The sequence below is a fragment of the Condylostylus longicornis genome, unplaced genomic scaffold (assembly GCF_029603195.1).
Source record: "Condylostylus longicornis isolate FDR11 unplaced genomic scaffold, ASM2960319v2 ptg000030l, whole genome shotgun sequence".
Lineage (NCBI taxonomy): Eukaryota > Metazoa > Arthropoda > Insecta > Diptera > Dolichopodidae > Condylostylus > Condylostylus longicornis.
In genome coordinates, this window is record NW_026577999.1 from 9,489,440 (window position 1) to 9,505,914 (window position 16,475).

Genomic DNA, 16,475 nt, shown 5'->3' on the forward strand with positions numbered 1-16,475 from the left:
AAATTTGTCATTAAATTTACGGATATCCCAACATAATTGTTATACGTTACTAAATGCTATATAAAAGTTTAATTTTTTACAAACATAAAATCTTTATAAGATGGAAGTAAAAGAATAACTCTTTAGATATATACGTTATATATATATGCATACATATATACAAATCCATATATAAATAAAAATACATATATACATTTGTATGTGCCAATTTTTTAATGAATAGGAGATACATATTTTTTCAGATTCCCAAATACATTTCCTATGTGTACATATCTCCAAAGTATTTTAAGTGTGCGACATTAGAACTAATTATGTAATTAATTTTTTTTGTTTTTGAGGTTTTATACAAACGTGAATCATATTTTAATAGTTGCGTGGTAATTTGAGTATCGTGTAAACTTCCAATAACGTTTTGAAATAAGAGGTACATAAAAGCAATTTAACGTATAATAAAAACGTGAAAAAAGGAAACCTGTTTCGGATAAAGCACACTTTTTTAGGTTCACAAATATTCATTTTACCTATATAAATCCATTAGATCACACATTATAACACAGATGTTCTTCATTACTCTCTTATTTCCTTTGTTAAAGAAAGCGCAAATATGTCAAAATTAACGCAAATATGAAATGTAAAAATTCTTTATTTAAGTTAATTCTTGCAGGATTCTTATTTTACAAATTCAATTAACTCAAAAAAAAAATCCGTCTATTTTTATTAATAAGCGTATAATTGTACCGATTATGTAATTTCGAAAAGTTATTGTGACCTTAGCATAATAAGGAGAAATATTACCGTTTTATAGATAAAAACTTTGCGGTTCGTATAACTGAATTTTATGTTGCTTACTACATTGTAGCGATGTAGTCTTGAATGGAGACGTGAGGAATGCACTACTTTAATGGCACTTCTTGTCAAGGTGAAAAATTTTCTTATATGATTTGAAAACAAATACTAAAAACTTCACTTAATTTGTAAAAAAATAAAAAAAAAATAATAAAAAGTAAAGGTTTCATAAAAATTACAATAACTTATAATATAGTATTGCAGTAAACCTGGAAAATAAAAAAAATTCAATAATTTAATTAGAATGGAAATTCCGTTTTGCAATGTATGCAAAACAACTCAATCACTGCTTCGTTGCGGAAAATGCAAACAAATTTATTATTGCTCAACAGATCACCAGCATTTAGGTATGTGAATTTTATTGCTTAATTTTTATTTTAAGAAATAATCAGAATTGATTTTTTAAATTGATTTTAGATTGGCAAAATCACAAGCACTTATGTCGTCAAATAACAAAACAGAAAAAAGAAAATCAAATTAAGCCTCCACATTTTTCTACACAACAATCCCATCAAGTGTCCTTCAAAGCTACGGATGGGGATAAATTATCTAGCGGTTCTGATAAAATTGTCCCCGAAATTAGTTCAAAAAATTCTAGTGAAAGTGTTCTTAATATAAGAGATGAAAAATACTTATCTTTGGAATTGAATAGCACAAGGTATTTACATAAATGTATCTATATTGTGTTTGTGTATATTATTTTTTTTGTTTTTTTTTTTTTTTTTGTTTACTCAATGAAATTTATTTTTAATTTTTTATATTGTACAATGTTTGTAAGTAAGAACCAAGTGTATAGTATTGTTTTGTGATTTTTTGTTTTGTTTGCTCATTATAATTACGCTGTTCTATTGGTTTTAAATCGGGTAATTTTCATTTTTGGAAAATTTCTGATTCATATTACTAATAATATTTTTTTATTTTGTTTTTCTTTTCTTTTTTCATAAAAAAATTATATTATTTAAAAATTCTAAGTTTACGAGAAGTGTTGAAGAGAATTTAAAATTGCAAACCCAGTTTTATTGCAGTTGCGTTGCAACTTTATCTTATCTTATTGATGAGTATTTATTTTAAAGTAGGTATGTGGGAATCTACCTTCTTTTCAATAAATAATTCTACTTCTATTAAAAATATTGCATATTTGCAAAAAAGATTTACGTTGTTAATAAAATCAGAGTGAAGTTCTTATTTGTTAAAGAGAAATTTTTGTACGTCTTTTCCATTACATTTATGGAATACGTGACTAAATACTCGCAATTATTTTTGTATTGAGCATATACAAAAAATATTTATGCATATACATTCATATGTATCTATTTACCAGAAATTGTTGTGCTATACCAATAAACAAATAATTGAGTGAATGTATGTATGTATGTTAATTTAGATTTTTTTTAAAATTACCGACCAACTTTTCAGTTCTTAAATTATCAATTCCTGAATTCGTTTACTGAATTTACTTTAATTTCCTGAAATTACATACATACATACATATATTTTGTTACAAAAAATTTTTTTTGGATTTTTTTTCAACTAACAAGATACTGTTTATGCTTTACCAAATTGTAAGGAAACACTTTAATATTTCTTATGATAAAAATTTTGAAATCAATTCCATGGCATATTTATTTATTTTAAAATGGTGGATTAAAATCAATTTAATTTAAATATCTGTATTATCATTCAGATTATTTTTAGAAATGATGGCACGGATAATTTTTCAATATTTTTAAACATTTAATTTTTATATAAGAATTTATAACAAACTTAAAAATTTTATTTTTTACATAATTAATAGCGAAAGAAGATACGAGGAATTATGTCGAATTATAATAAACGATATGAATACATATGGCCTTTCAGTAGTAGATGATTTTCTTGGTGCTGAAAAAGGTTTACAAATTTTAAATGAAGTTCATAAAATGTACGCGGCTGGTGTTTTTAAGGTAAATTTATCAGTTTTTATACTTTCAATTGAATCAAGTTTTAATAATCGAATGAAATAATTATTATTTTTATTTTACATCAGGATGGTCAATTAGTTTCTAATTCAATTGCTGAAGAAGAAAAACGTACTATTAGAGGCGATAAAATTACATGGGTTAGAGGAACAGAATCAGGATGTATTAATATTGGTTATTTAATTAATCAAGTGAGTATGTATTATAAAAATTACCTTAAAACAGAAATTAAAATGTAACCGATATGTGACATTAGATACATTAAAAAGACAAAACATTCATCAATTTAAGTTTTCCACTTTGAATCAATCTAAATATTATAATAATATTTTATTATTTTTATATACTCTTTTTAAGATTGATGCAGTTGTTTCGAGAGCTAACACAATGCACGAAAATGGTCAATTAGGTAACTACAAAATAAGAGAAAGAACAAAGGTAAGAAATCAAAATATTTGCTATTATTGTAAATTTTTATAAATATGAATATATATTTTGTAGGCTATGGTTGCTTGTTATCCTGGGTCAGGAGCACATTATGTTATGCATGTTGACAATCCAAATAAAGATGGCCGTGTAATAACAGCTATATATTATTTAAATATAAATTGGGATATACGTCGTAGTGGAGGAATTTTAAGGTAAACAAAATCTACCACTTATTATTGTTGCATTTCTCATTTTATATACCATTTTGTAGGATATTCCCAGAAAATGGTAGTTCAATTGCCGATATTGAACCTAAATTCGACAGATTAATATTTTTTTGGTCGGACAGACGTAATCCACATGAAGTTCAACCTGCACATAGAACACGTTATGCTATAACAGTTTGGTATTTTGATGCGAATGAAAGAGAAGCAGCATTAAACCGTCATAAACCTAAACATAATAGTAAAACAAATCAAACGTAGCGAATAGAAATTTAATTTAGTTTTTTTTTTATAATATTACGGTGAAAACTTGGCAAGAAAGGCAATACTTATAGAAGCAGGTATGATTTCCCATTTAATTAAAGTTTTAAATTTGCAGTTGATCAAACTCAAAGTACTGTTCGTTCAAATCAAACTATATAAGTCTACATTATATGTATTATTTTGGAAATTAATGTAATAGTATTTTTTTGTTAAAAACTGTTGTTACGAGTGCTTTAACAGCATTTGAACATTACATAACTCGTAATTTTTTGCTCTTACATATATGTCTATTTATTTGATCATGTTCTACTGGTAATTAAGGTAAATTCAAAGACACAATTTTTATAAATGAAATAGATTAACTGAAGGGTTTAAAAAAATTATATTTATTATTAAGTATTTTTTTCATGCTTCTCAGTCAAATTATATTACAACATTATTACAGTAGCGTTTGTAAAACAACGTTTATAATTTTTTTTATTTTATTAATAAAATATTCTTCAAGTTTTCACTGTATGCTCTTTACTACTATGATAATTAATAAATTAATATAATAATTATAGGAAGAAAGAATAATAATTATAATTTTTTTTAATTTGAATAAATTTTACTAAAATTCTTGTATATTATTTTATTCGTACCAAAGTAATTTTCTTCAAGTAATTTAGGTACGCCAATGAAATAAGCAATTAAATTGAAAAAATTTTATATGTTCTTGATATATTTAACATGTATTGTATTACAAATTTTAAAATCTTAATTGAGTGAATTAGTCCCACATAATTGCATTTTCGATTGGCTCTTATTAGATTTAAAATGCTTATGAATTAAAATGTAAAAAATTTAGTATCATTTAAACTCATGCAGTTTACTTTAATAATTCATATTTGAGTGTAAGTAATAAAAAAAATAATTGTAATAAATTATAAATAAAAGATAAAGAATTATACTATAATTTTAATGCGCTTATATTTAAGAACTCCAACTATTGTTATTTTATTTATAATTACAAAGAAAAGAAATATAAAGTGAAAATAAATTTTGAAATCATACATAGTTTATTACTTCTTTCATTTTATAATCTATAACAAAGGTATATATATGCACATGCTGATATGCGTTTGTAATTCTGAATTTTTAACTCATTTCCCGATCAAATAAAATCCTTCAAGTGAACGAGCTCACTTAAGCAATAGTACTTTGCGGTCTACATGCATACATATTCAGATACCTATATATTTCCATAAATACTGAGAACTGTGGAATTTTTTGGCAAGGGGTTGGTGGGTTATTAAAAAGTTTGTTACTTGAAATTTAACACATATGTATGTGCAAATGTCATTGGAAAAAAATTTCATATAGTATTCATATACATAAAATATACTAAATTTCTAATACTAATTTTTATACATATACATACATATGTATGTATTTACCTACTTATAATTATTTTTTAACAGGCAAATCCATTGCTATCTGATCCATCTGAATCATGATCCAATTTTGCAGTTTTTATAGTTGTCGGTGGTTTATTTGAAGATTTTCTTTTTCGGACGCGATCTTTTATAGTTGAGAAAAAATGTCTTACATCTTCGTGTATTCTATTTTCTTTGGCTGCATAAACATAAGTAATACAAGCCTCTAAAAAATTATTGTATTAATAATAAATATAAATTAAATTCAAAATATGCATATTAAATATAAAAACAAATAATTTATTTACAAACCTCTTAGGTTATCCACAATTGTAAATTTTTCAACACTAATATTATCTTTAGAGCTTTTCCATGAAAATTTTGAAGCTACTTCATCATTTCCAAAAATTATTTTTAAGTTTTCTTTTATAAATTGAGTTAAGTTCTCATTGTTAGCTCTGCTAAATCTGTCAATCTAAAAGTAAATACATTTATATTCATAATTAAATACACGGTTTGATAAATTTTTCAATAATGCAACAAAATAGGTATTAATGCATTTTCTATTACAAGTTCAATTTGCATTTCCTTGTCCTTTTTTAAACTTTTTTCGAAGTCTAAAATTTTTTCGAGTGTTGTTAGAGGAAATTGTGGTAGTTTTTTGGAAACTATTTTAGGTCGATTAGATGACATATTAACTCGATTAGGTAATAACATTTTAAGATCAGCGATTTCATTTTTGAGACCAACAAGTTCTTGTGCAAAACGTATATATAATTTTTTATTTTGTTCATGTAAATTTTTATTGAATTGATTTATTTGTTCATTTTCTTCCTTTAATTCCTTTACTATTTCCAAAATTTCTGTGAATTTCCATATAAAATCATTTTAGTGAATTATTTATGATAAATTTCTATAACATTTACCTTTAAGAATTTTTGTATCATTGCTTAGAGTTTGAAATTGATCTGTGTTTAAAAATAAATTATAATTAAAATACTAGAATTACATACAAAAAATATTACCTAAATTACTAGTATTATCCAATTCAGTGTTTAAAAATTCAAAATCAGGTAGAGCGTCTTTTATAAGGTTTGCGGCTTGAACTTTAATATTCCTACGTGACATCTTAGATGCAGCTGATATTTAATTCTGGATACAATATTTTTTGAATTTCTTAATATTTTCTTGAAAACCCTACAAAATAGTTCATATATTTCAAATTTTTCTAGGTGATCATAAGTTATTTTGAATGTTAAATATTTTAAAAATTATTTTGATGTCAGCAAAAGGAATTCGCAGTTTTTGCAATTTATTTGGTTAAGCCGTTTGTTTCCTCATTTTTTAAACCATAACCGCACATAAGTAAATGTATATATGTACATATGTACATAGAACCTACAATAAATAGTTACTACAAACTACAATTCTGAATTTTCCAAGTAGATTCCAGATTTTACTTCCTGCATTTCAATAATATAGTGATTTTATATTATCAAATAATGTTTATATCTACTATAAGTAGAAGTTTTCTGATTCTAATTTTTAAAATTGTCTTATTAATAAAAATTTTATATTAATTAAATAATGGAAATCTGGACCGGATTCCTTTTCAAACTTTAATGAGTATGAATTTAATTTACAAAACTATGAAATTAACTCAATATATGTACATACAAATGATATTATTATAATTTGTATTACCTTAAATTTAGAATTTTTAAATTTCCGAAAATAAATTAAAATTTATTTGTACTTGTAAAAAGGTAGTTGGAATTCTGACAGATTTCCTACAGATGTTCTTTTAATGTTCGCATACTCTCTCTTTCTAATATTGAAAGAGTAAATTACTCTTTTACCAATAATAAGAATTACCGTTTATCAAGAATAAAAAAGAGTGGTTTCTAAATAATTATGAAGTTTTTTTAATAGTATGTAAGAAAAAAAAAAATTAAAAATGTGACTGTATACATTATATATTTGTATGTATAAATAAAATTTATGGACAGAAATCAATTACATATATTAATTCTCAGATAATAAGTACTTAATTAGATTTAATTGAAAAGATGATTGTCTGTTAAATTTTAACTCAATTAAACGTTTTATTAGAAGATATGCTTAATGCTAAACGATTCATTAATTTTCCATTCTATAAAAGGATCTCTTTAAATACTGACTTGAACAAATTTGAAATTTATTTCCTACTAAATCATTATTAAAAACAATAGTTTTTATATATAACCATTCAAAATACTTTGATTATGATCTTATACAACTAAATTTTGAAATTAATTCGAAATGAGATATAATGATTCCTAAATACTTTTAAAAATTTATTAATTATTATATTTCTTGGTTGAATTCACTGTATTCGGCCCGCAAACTACATGTACCTCATGTAAAATTAATTGAAATTCAAAGTTCAAAATGAAATGACATATAAGCTCAATGCCAAACATCAGCTAATAAATATTATAACAACAAAAAAAAATTTTTGGCGTCTTAAATTATTGCCTATCCTTATGGGCTCGATGCAAATATCATAAATATCAATATCAGAAAATTTAATGTGCAAAGTTTTTCAAATCTGAAAACTATAAATTATTTTTCTTAAACTGTTTTCAAAAATAAACTTAAAAAAACTTAAACCTTTAACAATTTTAGTCTTGCAAAAATTTTCATCGTACAGACTTCGGATACTCTTCACTTATTGCTATCTAGCATGCTCATATATATCCTCAATACAGTCTACATACTTTACTTTTATCAATTTCTACAATTTTTGAAGATTGAAGTGTTTTCGATGAGCAAGTATGACTTTACCATGTTGTTTTATTCATTGTAAGATACGTATTACATTGGAATTTTCCCAAATGTCTACACACATTTTGTAAAACTATTTTTTGCCATTTTGCCAAATTAGCCCTAATATATAGTTGTAGTATAGGAATAGCAAGAGAGGGCGACCGTTATATCCTCGCGAAACCCATGCACTGGGCGAACAAGAAGACCCATCGGTACCTCTCAAATTAACAGTCCCGATATAAGTATGGCGTTTTTCAGTAATTCTGAATTATAAATTCGAATAAAATATAAATAAAACAACAGAATGTTTTAAATTTAAATATGCTTGCGAAATGTTTACGTTTTTATTATAATTATCTTTTTCAGTTTTTTTTTTTGTTTTGTCTATAGTACAAGCTACAACATATTTTTTTTTTTGTTTTTATATAATAATTAAATAATAACTATAAAAATACATAACTAAAGGTACAAGTATACATTATTTATTTTGTTTTTTTTTAATATTATAATTATATTATAATCTGTATTTACTTTTAGTATATTTTTAATTGTTTCATAATTATTTTAGCTTATCAACTTTTGTTTTTTTTTTTTTTTTATTTATTAGTTTATATAATTTTTAAACTCAGTTATACTTTTACCCAATTTAACAAATTTCTTTTAATATTTTGTTTTTTTTGTTTTCTATTTGTGTGCTTTCGAATATTGTTCGTTATCGAAAATTTAATGACAACATTTTTTTTTTTTATTTCATTTTAAAACTATTCAAGAAAATACTTTCATTTTCAAAGATTTACATTAATAATGAAAAGTAAATTTATAAATTTATAAATGGTATAAAATAAAATGTAATTTGTTTAAAAATAAATATATTGTATATAAAATATTTTAGTTCGATTGAATTAAATTGAAAATAAATAATGCAATTTATTATAATTTCAAAATTATATTAATATTTTTTCCTGAGATTTTTATTATTTATATAATTTATTCATTAATAAAATTAAAAGAATATCTATTATAATTTTATGTTTTGAATAAAATTTATTATTTTAAAAAAAAAAATTCAAAAGAAAAATAAATATTTTTTAAATTGATATATAAGGCAGTTTTGAATTATTATTTGAATTTGTATTCTTTGAATAATATATGTAGTAAAGAAATATTGTTGTTGAAATGTTATATATGTGATGTGCTTTTATTTTGTTATACTATAGTTTATCTTTAGCAGATAATAAAGTTAAGAAGGCTGTATTTGATTATAATCACGTAGCTACCTTTATAAAAGTAGGAAATTGTTTTATGAACAAAATTTTTTTTTCAGTATGAAATTCAAAAAGAATTTATTTTTTTTTGCAGGAGAATGAATAATATTTTATTATCTGTTATATAATATATCATAAATATTTATTGAAAATTGTTATATTATAAATTAAAATGTATGATTTTAAAATGTCACAATATTTAAAAAATACAACATTTCTGCAGTATAGAATATTTATTTGACGATTGCCGAAAATTTTTAATAATTAATGTGTTTTTTCTTAACAAAATTTTAAAAGAGGTGGTCGCGCACATATCATTAATATTTTTAATGATTTTCGTAATTTTAATTATTCTGGTTATTGATATCATACGATGGCTAATACTTTTTAAATAAAATTTATTGTATAATAATTTTGATTTACATTTGATAATGTCAGAAAATAATTTTTTCTTTTTTCCCAAAATTATTTTATTATAAAAATTTTTTGTGCTTTTTTTTTTGGTCTCTTTTTTTTAAAGTAAAGAAATAATTGCCAATATATATTTTTTTATAAAAAAAAAAGAAGAGAAAATTAGTAAATTTTTTAAAGAAAATCGATGTGTTTTTGTTTTTTTCATATAATATTTTGTTAATGGGTCAAGGCTATTACAAATATTAATTATTTATCACTGTGTTTTTTGGCTGCTCACATTTAGGAAACAAGAATTTTATTCGATATATTTAATAATAAATTAAAAAAAATATCGAATTATATTTGAAAATTTAATTTTATTGCAAAATTTTAACAAGAATTTTTAATAAAATTGTTGATGAATGTGTTTTATATTTCAGACTTTTAAAACTGTTTTAACAAAAGAAATAAATATATATATATATTTATGCTGTTATAAGTTTACACTGTATTATATCTAGTATTAAAATTTTAACAAATATACAAAATATTCTGGTCTGAAACAGTAAAAATTGTAAGTATTTTCAATATTATAATTATAACATAAACGATTTTTGTTTATATATACATATATATATATATAAGAGTTTTTCTTCCCTACAATAATAATATTAATTTTCAAAAAAATTTTTATTGTAACAAATTTAATTTAAATATTTAAATTTAATAATTCAAATATAACGCCTTATTTATATTAATAATTAATCTTAATGAAATCTAAAATAATTAAAAAATAAAAAGATTTCGTTAAATATTAAATATTATAAACTTTGAATATGTATACATATATACATATATATATATATATAAAATTGTAAATATATATGTATATGTATATATGAATATATACAATATATATATATTTAAAATTTTAATTTGTACATATGTATATATATAAATATATACAATGTATATATATATATATGTATTCAATGTATATATATATATGTATACAATGTATATATATATTTATATATATATATCTATATACATATATATCTATATATATGTATATATATATATATCTATATACATATCCATATATATATACATAATTCATATTATTGGGAAAAAACCAGCAATGTTACAAATTTTTTTATAAATTTTTATAATAATAACCAAATATCATTTTGTATAACAATAGTGAAATACTGTTAATATAATAATGTATTATGCTAATATAATTAGGTATAGTATATTTAAATGTGTTATATGCTCAATATAATTGTATATGTTTTAGTTTTATATAAAATTAAGTTTTAAGTATACAGTATAATAATTTTGATTTTGTTTTTTTTTTTCATTTTATAAATTCATTTTGTTTTAGGTAAAAATTAAATTAAGTGCAGCTAATTTAATATAAATACATATGTATATATATATATATATATATATATATATGTATGTACGTGTGTATAGATATTCATATATATTGCATATATAAATATACGTAGATATGCATATGTATATATACAGATCTATATTTACAGATATACTTGCATATATTTATATGTATATACATATATGTGGTATATATATATATATATATATTTATATATATCTTACAGTTTTTATGTTGTATAAAATACGGTGCGAAATTCATTAAAATAAAATATATGTATAGCAAAAATTCTTATGTATTTCATAAGTAAAGAATAATTAGCTCATTTTTATATTAATTAAAATTATATATATGTATATGCAATTACATTTAATTAATAAATGTAAATACTAACAATAATAATTATTATATTAAATTGTTGAATATATAGAAATTATATATATGAAAAAATTTTATGCGTTTCTTATGTTATATATTGTATATGCATTAATTTTTTTTCAAATTTATATATTAGCCATCATACGAAGAACAAATAAATGGCGTTATATGAATATTTAGTATATATATAATAGATTCTAAATATATATATATCTATTTATATATGTATACATATATGAATATATCGTTACATCTATGTATATATATATATATATATATATATATATATATATATATATATATATATATATATACATATGTGTATGTATATGTATATATATACATATATATACACATATGTGTATATATATGTATATATATATACATTTATATGTGAATATATATATACATGTATATACACATATAAATGCACATATGAGCGTATATATATGCTCTTATATATATATATTTATAATTTAGTATATATAAACATGTATATATATATTCTTTACATAAGTTTATTAAATAAACGAGCTAAAAATCACAATGTTTTCCAGTTACAAATTTTTAATTTGAACTAATTGTTTGTATTTAATTCTTTAATTCTTTTTAAATAATAAAGTTGATTTTTATGTTTTTATTTAGTGATTTTTAATATATATGTAGTTATGGATCAAAGAAATCCTTTCATTAGGTTAATAAAGCATTTTTAATGCATGAAAATCGTTATCGCATTTTTGTTCAACAATTTACAAAAACTTTTATACCATTTTATACTATTTTATCCATATTTTAAGTAAAATTTAATTGAAAAAATTAATAAATAATTAAGAATTAACAAAAAAAAATTAATTTGTATAAGTAATAGTTTATTGGTTTCCTATTGTTTTTTTTTATATATAATAAATTTGATTATATAATAGAAAAATACTACTTAGTTGTATCACTACAAGAAAATTAAAAAAAAATTATTTTTGTTTTTTTTAATTCACTCATATACCTTCTATCTATCATTAGATCTATATTATTATTAATTATATAATTTATATGTTTAATGATATAACCATACACTATCTTCTTTATCCTATATATTTTATGTTTTTTGTATATATATATACATTTATAAAGGTTTTATAAATGCATATATATATATATATATATATATATATATATATATATATATATTTTATGTTGCATGCATATTTCTGTAGTATGTTACATTGTATTCTGCAATACATTGTGTATAAGTTCCGCAATTTTTAGCTTTATATGCATGTATTATAAAAGGGTTTTTTAATGATCGAAAGAAACATAAGATGTAGGGGAAGAATATTAAAGTTTATTTTTTAAAATGAAAATTAAAATTATTATGAATTGTATATAGCACACATAGTATTTTCGAACAGTTTCATTTGGACAGGTTGGGCAGATTAGGGCAGAAATAATGAAATTTTTGCAAAATTTCCCATGAAAATTGAAATTTTAATAATAATTTTAAAAAGATTTTTAATTTAAATAAATTTATTTATTTTTTAAGAACTCCGAGTTTTTCGAATTGTTAATTGAAACTTGTATGAAAACTATTGCTTCAAACACGGGAATTGTTTTTTTTATGATTTTTGTAAAAAAAATGAAATTTATCTGAAAGAGCGAAGTGGCAATGTTAAATATGTTAGAAATCGCTTTAGTTCTGTTTCTTTTAAACTCTTCGATAAATACGCAGTTTTTAACAACAAAATTTTTACTTTACATAATTTCTGCGACTGCCAAAGGGTTTGAAGCATTTTTTAAATGTCTTCTATATCGTAAAAGATTAATTGATTCATGATGTTCCACCCACCTCTGCATCTTCGTCCATTATCATTGTAAAGGGAAATAGCTATTTGCTTTTTTGCAAACGAAATAATTTAATAATCGTTCTTTATTTCATTTTAAAGGGTATAAATGAAATAAACAATAACAAATTTATGAATATGATAATTAATTGAAATTTTAACAGTGAAGATTTTTTTGCATGTGTCATCTCTGACTTACGTCGGTTGTATATTTTCGATTTTCGTTGTAGCAAAACTTTATTTGAACAACTTCAAAAATTCGAGTCAATTGAAATTATTTCATTGACTCCCTCAGTTGAGACTTATGTAATTAGAATATAAATTATATTGTTAATAATGTAAGAAAATAATATTAAAAAGCAACAACTCTACTCAATTGTTTCTTTCTTTCGTTTTTTTTCTCTCTTTCTCACTTTGAATCATTATTGTTTTTCCCTTTAATTTTCTATCAAATTTTCTATCAAATTTAAATTATTTTTGTGGTTTTAGTATAACAGTTTTTATGTTTTTTATGTTTTTATTATAATAAATTTGTTTTTATCTACTTTACAAATCACTAAACTACAATTTATTTATTTGTTTTATATATATATATATATAATGTCTTCTTTACTTATTAATTTATTTATTTCTTTTTTTTGTGTATTCAAATTTTTTTTTCATTATTTTTTTTAAATACATTTTATTGTAGTTTTTTTGTTTTTTGAAATTACTAAATTTATTATTAATGTTTTATATTTTTTTATTTCTTTTTTTTTTATTTAATTTTTATTATACTAATTAAACTTATAATGTAAATTAGTGCAAATTGTGTCAAAGATTCTTAGCTAAAAAGATTGTTTGCATTGAATTATTTTTCTTTTAATAATTAATATTTTTTTTCATTTCAAGAAAATATTAATTTTGTTTAGTCCTAAAGTAAATTCAGATTAAACAAAAGGTAAATTCAATAAATTTTTTTATATTAATGATTTTGAATTCTTTAATGTATATATTTTTTGTTTTATAGCATCAATTATACTTTCAAATTTCAAAAATTTATTTGGGAAAAGAAAAAATCAAATTGGATTTTGAATTTTTTTTATATTAAGCATAAGAGCAACGTACCGGTATCATTAATGATCTATGACGCAAAGCTTGTATTTGAGCATCATTATTGAGTATATATTGGGGCTGCTATAAAGAAAGTGTAATTCAATTTTCGGCAAACCTGTTGTTGTTGATATTAAAATAATGTTTAATTTTTAAACTTGCACGAAATTGATGCATTATAAAAATTTAGAAATTAAAGATTTTGCATAGAAATTTCTTTTGATTTTATTTTTGTTAAACATGCATACTTTAGGACAGGATGTAATTTGTTATTTTTTAAAATGAAATTATTGTTATATTTTCTTTTTAATGTTATATTATGTAAACAGTATTTGATTCTCGCTAAATTTTTGTTTTTTTTTTTCCTGGTTTTCAAATGTAATTTTGTAATTAGAATATATTTCAAATGAATTAATTTTAAAGTTTTTGTTGTTGTTTTTGTTTATTTTCACAAAATCTTTTTTTTCCTTTAATTCATTTAATTGGATTTTTTTTTTATTAATTTTACTTTTAGCATAAAAATCTTTTTTTTTTTAATTTTATTTCTTATATTTTTATTGCGCCATAAAATTTGATTTTAATTTATTTTATTTTTTTGTATTTTATCTTCTTGTTTTATAATCTTATTATAATTTTTTTCTTTGTATTTGGTTTATTTATAACTGGATGAGTGGCAGTTTTCAAATAATGTTTTACACATATATAAATATACTAAAAATATATTCAATATATTTTTTTTTATATTTTATATTTTTTTAATGCAATATATACATAGTTAATAAAATTAATATATAAATAATTTAAGATTAAAAATACATACGAATGTAAAAAGTTTATAAATAAATAAATAAATTATTAATTAAATAATTAAAAGCTAGAAAGGTTAAAAATTAAGAAACAATAAACGTAATTGAATTACAAGAACTGAAATGATTTAAACAAAAATGAATTTCAACAGGAATTTGTGTTCAGTGTTTAAATTTTATTTTAACAAATTAATTATGTTTTTCTTAAAATTAAAAATTTTTTTTAATTTTCTTTTAAATTTGAATTACAAAAAATCATAAATATAGGTTATTACGGTAATGTTTTATAAATTTAACAAAATTTAAAAAAAAAATTTTCTTATAACATGATAAATATTGATTATATTATTATATATTATATTTTTTTATTTAAGCGATTTTATATAATTTCTTAGGAATTATATAATTTTTATACCGAATTACACACGAAATTAGGCTTTGTAAAAATAAATGTATTAATAACATCATAGAAACAAAATTTATATAATTAATAATTTGAATAAATAATATTGCATTATGAATTCAATTATATAACAAAACATAATATAACAAAAGTTTTATTGGTTTTAAAATTTAATTGTATAACAAAAATATTATAATCAAATACAAATCATATAAAATTTAATTGGACAAAAAAGACTCAAATTTCGATGTACAAATTAAATAATTCCTTTTATATTAAATTAAGAAATTAATGGCCCTATTCATAAACGCAGTATATCGTGATATATAACGAAAACTGTGTTATATTTATGTTGATAAATATCTGATAAGTGTGTTCATAAACATTGGTAATTTTCGTATATCGTAATATAATCGGAATATAGCAAAATCAAATTACATTAATTATTATGAGTTGGAACAGTTAAAAATATAATGCAAATTCTGAGCATTATGTTTTTGCAGTACATATTGCGTTTCACACTTATTATTTTGCAGTAATGCATTTATGAATATTTCTAGTTATTTCGTATATATTTTTTCTATATTTATCTTTTCATTATCATGTCATATAGAAATTACTTAATATATGGATTAAAATAAAAATATAATTTTTTTTTTACAAAACAAAAAACAATTACATACAAATAAAATGTAACACTCAAAAGAAAATGAAAACAAAATAAGAAAAAAAAATGCAGAATGCACCATGCTTTCATCAATTTTTTTTTTTATAAAATATTTTATGTGTATATTATATTCATTGAATAAATTTGTGATAACTTTTATGTATGTATATTGTAAAATAGCTAAAAAAAAATCAATTATTTAGTGAAATAGTGAATTAAAAAAATTGTCTTACGGTCTTAAGAAATTGGTTCATTTAAAATTTTTGTTTGTCATTGCTATTATTGGTGTG

At 20.9% G+C, this 16,475-nt stretch overlaps 2 protein-coding genes across 2 annotated transcripts; one reads left to right on the top strand and one right to left on the bottom strand.

The window, feature by feature from the left end:
* Positions 1-926: 926 nt before the first annotated feature.
* On the top strand, positions 927-4,158 carry LOC129607942 (egl nine homolog 1). The gene is made up of 7 exons (XM_055519209.1): positions 927-1,193; positions 1,264-1,504; positions 2,642-2,789; positions 2,873-2,995; positions 3,162-3,242; positions 3,306-3,445; positions 3,505-4,158. Exons 1-7 carry the CDS (start codon positions 1,091-1,093, stop codon positions 3,716-3,718), a joined length of 1,050 nt encoding a protein of 349 aa, XP_055375184.1. The 5' UTR covers positions 927-1,090; the 3' UTR covers positions 3,719-4,158.
* A 234-nt stretch (positions 4,159-4,392) lies between these two features.
* LOC129607943 (uncharacterized) lies at positions 4,393-6,403 on the bottom strand. The gene is made up of 5 exons (XM_055519212.1): positions 6,162-6,403; positions 6,063-6,104; positions 5,707-5,999; positions 5,449-5,611; positions 4,393-5,362 (listed from the first exon to the last, which is right to left on the bottom strand). The coding sequence occupies exons 1-5, from the start codon at positions 6,262-6,264 to the stop codon at positions 5,175-5,177; spliced, it is 789 nt and encodes a 262-aa protein (XP_055375187.1). The 5' UTR covers positions 6,265-6,403; the 3' UTR covers positions 4,393-5,174.
* Positions 6,404-16,475: the final 10,072 nt, after the last annotated feature.

Excerpts from the sequence above, each read along its gene's own strand:
- LOC129607943 (XM_055519212.1), bottom strand. The coding sequence starts at position 6,264 with ATGTCACGTAGGAATATTAAAGTTCAAGCCGCAAACCTTATAAAAGAC. Across the intron at positions 6,105-6,161 it reads GGATAATACTAGTAATTTAG|ATCAATTTCAAACTCTAAGC; the intron begins GTAATATTTTTT and ends TTTTAAACACAG. Across the intron at positions 6,000-6,062 it reads TGATACAAAAATTCTTAAAG|AAATTTTGGAAATAGTAAAG; the intron begins GTAAATGTTATA and ends GGAAATTCACAG.
- LOC129607942 (XM_055519209.1), top strand. The coding sequence starts at position 1,091 with ATGGAAATTCCGTTTTGCAATGTATGCAAAACAACTCAATCACTGCTT. Across the intron at positions 2,996-3,161 it reads TTGGTTATTTAATTAATCAA|ATTGATGCAGTTGTTTCGAG; the intron begins GTGAGTATGTAT and ends ACTCTTTTTAAG. Across the intron at positions 3,243-3,305 it reads AAATAAGAGAAAGAACAAAG|GCTATGGTTGCTTGTTATCC; the intron begins GTAAGAAATCAA and ends TATATTTTGTAG.